The 6035-nt window shown below is 50.9% G+C and overlaps 1 protein-coding gene across 1 annotated transcript in view; it reads right to left on the bottom strand.

Moving 5' to 3' along the window:
* The window catches only part of usp38 (ubiquitin specific peptidase 38), a gene marked incomplete at its 3' end in the record, with an annotated part of 7876 nt that extends 2724 nt beyond the window's left edge, over positions 1–5152 (bottom strand). The window contains exons 1-9 of the mRNA XM_084454256.1: positions 5028–5152; positions 3429–4174; positions 2463–2598; positions 2244–2373; positions 1495–1596; positions 1189–1347; positions 619–812; positions 260–353; positions 1–99 (exon numbers count right to left, since the gene is read on the bottom strand). The exon at positions 1–99 is cut by the window's left edge and continues 8 nt beyond it. Of these exons, the coding sequence (XP_084310382.1) occupies positions 1–99; positions 260–353; positions 619–812; positions 1189–1347; positions 1495–1596; positions 2244–2373; positions 2463–2598; positions 3429–4110 (1596 nt within the window). The 5' untranslated portion in view covers positions 4111–4174; positions 5028–5152. The remainder of the gene's footprint in view (positions 100–259; positions 354–618; positions 813–1188; positions 1348–1494; positions 1597–2243; positions 2374–2462; positions 2599–3428; positions 4175–5027) is intronic.
* Between the last annotated feature and the right edge of the window lie 883 nt (positions 5153–6035).

Raw genomic sequence — 6035 nt, 5'->3', positions numbered from 1 at the left:
CAGGAAGCGGAGGTACTCCGAGCAGTCCTGCTGGGCGCCGGCGTTGAACCAGGGGGGACGCGACGCCTCAAAGAAGGTCCTGGGAGCGTACGCTGCCCTCTGGAGGGGAGAGAGGGAATGACACACACACCCAAACACGTTAGGTCCCCCAGTGAGGAATTATTTTTTTTACTGCCACATATACAAACTAGAAAGTGCCCGAGAGGTGCTTGTGTTCAGCAGTCTTGGTAGGTCAGCGGGGGGTCGGGGGTCAGCTGACCTGAGTGTGCGCCAGGAAGGCGAAGAGCAGCTGCAGTTTCTTCATCAGCGCGTAGGCTCCGTTCAGATGCAACGACAAGACCTGCCTCCGGAAACTGAGAACACACAGCGAGAGAGATGGAAAGAGAAGAAAGAAATAAAGAGACAGAGGGAGGGAAGGAAGGAAACAAAGAAGGAAAGAAGGAAAGAAGGAAGGAAAGAAGGAAAGAAAGAAGGAAAGAAGGAAAGGTTAACAACGTATATAGTCATAAAACTACAGTTTTACTACTTACCTGTACTGTATCTGTGTGTGTGTGTGTGTGTGTGTGTGTACAAAATCATTGACTAGCCGGAGTGCGCGAGCACGCATTCGTGACTCACTCTGTGGCCATGAAGAGGGTCTGGAGGATGCTGTTCATGTAGCAGGTGTTGCCGAGGTTGACCAGGCCGGTTCGGCCCGTCTCCGACTTCCCCGACAGCCGCAGCAGGCCCGTGGCCAGCGAGTTGGACTGGGAGGTCCAGGCACTCTGGTTCAGAACCAGCTTCATCTTCTCCTCGCCGGGCTTGGGCAGGTCCTGGAGAGACGCCCAAGGGGGAAACACGGGAGAATTAAACTCACTGCAGCTACCAGGGTTAGAGTTGCTGGGGGGGGCATATCGCATAGCATAATTTGCTCTTTTAAAACAAACGAAATCAAAAGTGGGCTGTCGCTTCTTCAATGACCTCACGTTCTACACAACGCCGTTATTTTCCACCCATTCTATTTCCTCTGGATTCCCTGAAATCGGTACGGAATGGGAGGCGACATGGGACGTGGGGTACGACGACGCGCGTCCTACGGGTGAGGAGGTCAGAACCGGGCATCTCCTGTGTTTGACCTCACCTGGATGGCGGCTATAACGACAACGGCGTGTTCCGCGGGGTTAAGGCCTCTGCTGTGCCTGACCTCACCTGGATGGCCTCGATGATGCTCTCGTAGAGCTCGGGGAAGCCCGAGTACTGGTACATCATACAGTGGACCAGCTCGGTGAACTGGACCAGGAAAGCCTTGCTGTTGGGTAGGCCGTCGCTACACAGGGACTGGACCAGGTGCACCACATGAGGAACCACCTGGGGAGGGAGGGAGGGAGGGAGAGAGGTAGAGGGAGACGGAGGAGAAGACGGAGAGGGCGAGAGGGAAGAGTGAGAGTTCATAACACCGACGCCGCCGAGGAGAACGTGGACGGTGCGTGAGTTTTTACCGGGGGACTTCCTTACCAGGTGGAAGGCCTCTGGAGAATGCTGGAAACTCAGCAGCATGTGAGAGAGAACCACCAGCGCCCCCTGCCTCACGATGGGGTACCACAGCCGGTTGAACACCTACAGGCATGACCACACAATTACATATGAAATACTGACTGTATACATAATACTAAGATCGAATATACAGAATATACATCAGCATCCGCTGGCCTGTAGTGGCTATTCATTCCAAGTATAACTAGATATGGCCTGATCATGTGAAGCCAGCTGTCTCTGTTGTGGTATCATTAAGACATAAGACATTTTTATTCAGACAGGCTTTTACCTGACCCCCTTTTCTCTGATTTTGCCCTTTCTTTTTTGGTGTTTTACTGTTCTTTTTGCACTGTACCTTTATTGTATTTTCCTGTGTGTTGCTATGTTAGACAGGCTTTTACTTGACCCTCTTTTATTTGTGTTTTTACCTTTTATATTTTGGCGTGTTGTTCTACTATTCTCTTGCACTGTCACTTTTACTGTATTTTACTGTGTGTTGCTATGTGTGTGAAGCACTTTGTGATCCCTATCTGTGAAAGGTGCTATACAAATAAACATATTATTATTATTATTATTATTATTATTAAGGCGGGCGTGTGGACGCAAACACACCGTCGAAACCGATATCGAATGAACGCGTCTTTGTCCAAAACGAGAGCCTCGTTTGGGTCTGCCCTCTCGTCGTCTGCTGATGTCCCTACAGACTCTTGTCCGGCCCGGGTACCTACCAGCTCGATCTTGAGCAGGGTGACGTCTATGAGGATGGTGAACTTCTGCACGGCGGCCAGCCCCTTCAGCAGGGCGATGACCCAGGTGTCCACGTGGTGGGCCAGGGGCCAGGACAGCCAGTCGATCATCCTGAAGGGGAGGCAGGGATTGATTAATTCAGGCAGACGGACAGGGAGACAGACAGACGGACGGACACAGACGAGACAGGGAGATGAGACCTGCAGAGGGCCTTGGTCATGCTGGCGTCCTTGACGTTCTGGTCCGTGGTGAGGCTCTTGATGAGCACGGTGATCATCTGCAGGGGGATGTGCTGCACCAGGCTGGCCAGCGCGATGGACGGCTCGAACGACGCATCTGGAGAGAGAGAGAGAGAGAGAAGAGAGACCCATTCAAACCAGCCGTTTATCTGTGGCCCCCGAGTATATGTGAGACAGGAGCCAGTCAGGAGGTAGAGGCTAGTGTTACGCAGACCCTCCCTATGCCCTGCCTGCTCTCTGCAAGGAATTAAGAGTGCCACAGCAGTGTTAGGCAGGCCATGTTTAGTTATGATTATTAGTTAAATCCCATATGTATTTGTATATATATATAAATGTATATTCATAGTAGCGCTGGCAATCCTGGGCAGTGAGTGGTGTGCCTGGTAAGAGTCCGTGAGTGGGTGTGGTCTAGAGAGAGGGAAAGGGGGTGTGGCCTGAGGGGTGGAAATGCCAGGTGAGTGAGTGCGTGACTGGGAGCCGTTAGCAGCCATTGTGGCAATGGAGTGAGCATCGGGGCTGGCAGACCCTCGGCAGCTCACCAAAAACCACTGACAGAGACTCAGACTATTTCGGCTGGTTTCTGCCCGGCGATACTATGAGCCTGTAAGAACTGTTTTGAACCAAGTTTTATATTGAAAACCACAAATAAAATTAGCAGCACTATGCAGTTTATGTTTGCATAAACAATCAAATAATGCGTCTTGGTGACTGTTGCTAACTTTGATTGATGCTGGACAGTATTTACAGTGCGTTTTTCAAAGCGCAGTAATCAAACGCGGTTTTAACGCTAATTTTATCGCGATCAATTTGATTGAAATTTGATCACGCTTTATCATTATACCGGTAATTGTTACATCCCTCCGGCGAAACTCCCCAGCCCCCCTGCCACGATGTGTACTAGGCGCGTGAGACACGCCAGCCTCTCACCGGTGGAGGAGATGATGGCGAAGACCTCCTGCAGCGAGGGCAGCAGCATGGCCGGCTCCGCCTTCCAGGTGTTCTGCAGGAGGGCGCCCACCTTGGTCACCTGACCCACGTACTCCCTCAGCTCCTTCTCCCGGCTGGCCGGGCAGTGGAAGTAGCCGATGGTCCTCACCAGCTGCTGGCAGAACAGGACGGCCGACTTGTCCCGGGGGACGCACTGGATGAAGTCGGAGAGCAGGGCGGCGAGGCGGGCGCAGAGCGCCGGCTCCGGGCGCTCGCACACCATGCGGAGGACCTCGGTCTGGAGCAGGCCGAAGACCTCCAGCACCGAGGGGCAGCTGATCAGCAGGCGCAGGCAGCAGTGGATGTAGTCCACGATGGCCGGGTCCTTCCGGTCCAGTGGCCCGAAGCCCTGCTGGAGGAGCCCCAGGACGAAGTCCCGGGAGAAGAAGCGCTCAAACTCGGGCCGGTGGTAGCGGGCGTAGGCCTCTAGGACCTGGAAGCCCACCTGTTTCTGGAAGGCGTCCTCCCCCAGCAGGATGAGGCGGGTGGTGAGGGCGTAGAGAGCCCGGCACTGCTCCTCGGTGACCTCCTTCTCCGCCGCCTCCACCACCTTCTTCACGATGGCCCTCTTCACCGGCACGGTGTGGGAGGAGCCCACGAGGGCCTCAAGTATCTGGTCCATGACGGCGGGGCAGGGGGCGGGGTCTATACAGCGATGGGGACGGAGGTCGGCAGGAGATATGGCCCTGAAAAGGAGTGAGAGAAGCAAGGGTAGGAAGGTGACAGTTGGCAGCTGCATGTGACAGTTCATCAGTCAAGTTGATGAACTTTGACCTAATCAGTAGGATTAGCTAAATAAGTAGCTAGGCCTAGCTATCTGACCCCCGCCCTTTCATGGAGGAAAACAATTGTGACGGTGGTTTTAAAAGATGAACATGAAGTACAGTAGTCAAATGTGGCTATAGCTATAGCTAGGTAGGTATAAGCACAAGTTAAACTCACTAGGTTTACTAGTAAACAAACGCACTTTCAAGCGTATTCTTGGCTAAATTAACCATAACGACAAGTTATGCATCACATACATAAGTGTTGTGGCATTCCGTCACTGCTGTGTCATCGATCTCATTTCACAATGCTAAGCTAACGTGGTCGAGCTACGCTCCAGACACAATAATGTATATATATATGTATAATAACAACCTCACGTTGTAGCTAACGTGTTCGATACTAGGCGTGTAAACAATCACGATGCTTATGAGCAACACGTGCTGAAAATGTTCTGATAGACGAGATATGCACACATATAGTACATATAAAGTACACCAGTACACATACCAACGTAGCTAACGTGACCTGTGGCAGTAGCTGATGTCCCAGTAACGTTAGCCTAGCCAGTGCTAGTTATGCTAGCAACAACACAGCGGTCTAATGCCGTTGCTAACTAGCTAGCTAGCACTAGCTTGTGGTCGAATTGAAACAAAGCAGGCCGGTGTCATGTCACTGACTTAGCAGAAATGTAGCTAGCATGCTAGCTAGCTAGCTAACGCGTTAGTTAACTGTCCAAAACAAGATGAGCGGGTCTTCAGAAACCAGACTTACCCAAATGAATCATGACAATAGTATCCGATAGTGATATTTTAAACTGTCAATAGTGGTTAACGGTTGACAGCTAACTAAAAGTTGTTTTGATCCTTTATGAGAACAGAAAATCAGCTGATTTAAATCCCAGCAGAAACGTCATTCTGATGAACCAACGATGACAAGGACCCCTGTGCTCCTCTGGGCGTTCGTCTTGGCGTTGCCTGAGTGAAATCACAGTGGTAGAGCAATGTGACAAATATTTCTATACAAAATAATATATTTGAAGTTGTATAAAAGTGCAGCTGAGGGGCAAGTTTGTCATCCCTGACTCCAAAGCCTAACCCCGAAGACTACAATAAACCACATAATACAGTAGTCTATGATAGTCTGCTTACTAAATGTTACAGCTGACTTGATAAAAAGGTGGTGGCTTTGCTATTTAAATTAAAATGCATTTCACCACCATAGTTTGGGTTTATGTGTGTGTGTGTGTGTGTGTGTGTGTGTGTGTGCGTGCGTGTGTGTGTGTGTAAGTGTGTGTGCGCACGCGTGCATGCGTGCGTGTGTGTAAGTGTGTGTGTGTGCTTTGAACGGATATGAGACACAAAACTGCCCTTCACACTTCACTGGATCCTCTCCATACCGCCCCAACCGCTCCACTGACGACATCATCTCCTACACCCTGCACATCCAGGTAGAGTAGCCCTATCTCACCTGAGCATCAAGAGCAGTTATGCTAGAAAGCTGTTCATAGACGACTTCAACTCAGCATTCAACACAATCATCCCCCAGAAGTACCCCTCCCTCCACACACACACACACACACACACACACACACACACACACACACACACACACACACACACACACACACACACACACTCTGTTTGACCTCCTGCCATCAGAAGGTTCCGCCCTATCAAGACTTACTCTGAGAGGTTGTGTAACAACTTATTTCCTGCAATGCGACTTTCAATGTCCCGTCCCCCTCCCATATCACATGCTGACCCCCCCCACACACACAGA

Source organism: Borostomias antarcticus, assembly GCF_949987555.1.
Source record: "Borostomias antarcticus genome assembly, chromosome: 20".
Classification (NCBI taxonomy): Eukaryota; Metazoa; Chordata; class Actinopteri; order Stomiiformes; family Stomiidae; genus Borostomias; species Borostomias antarcticus.
This window is presented reverse-complemented; position numbering and strand designations above follow the sequence as displayed.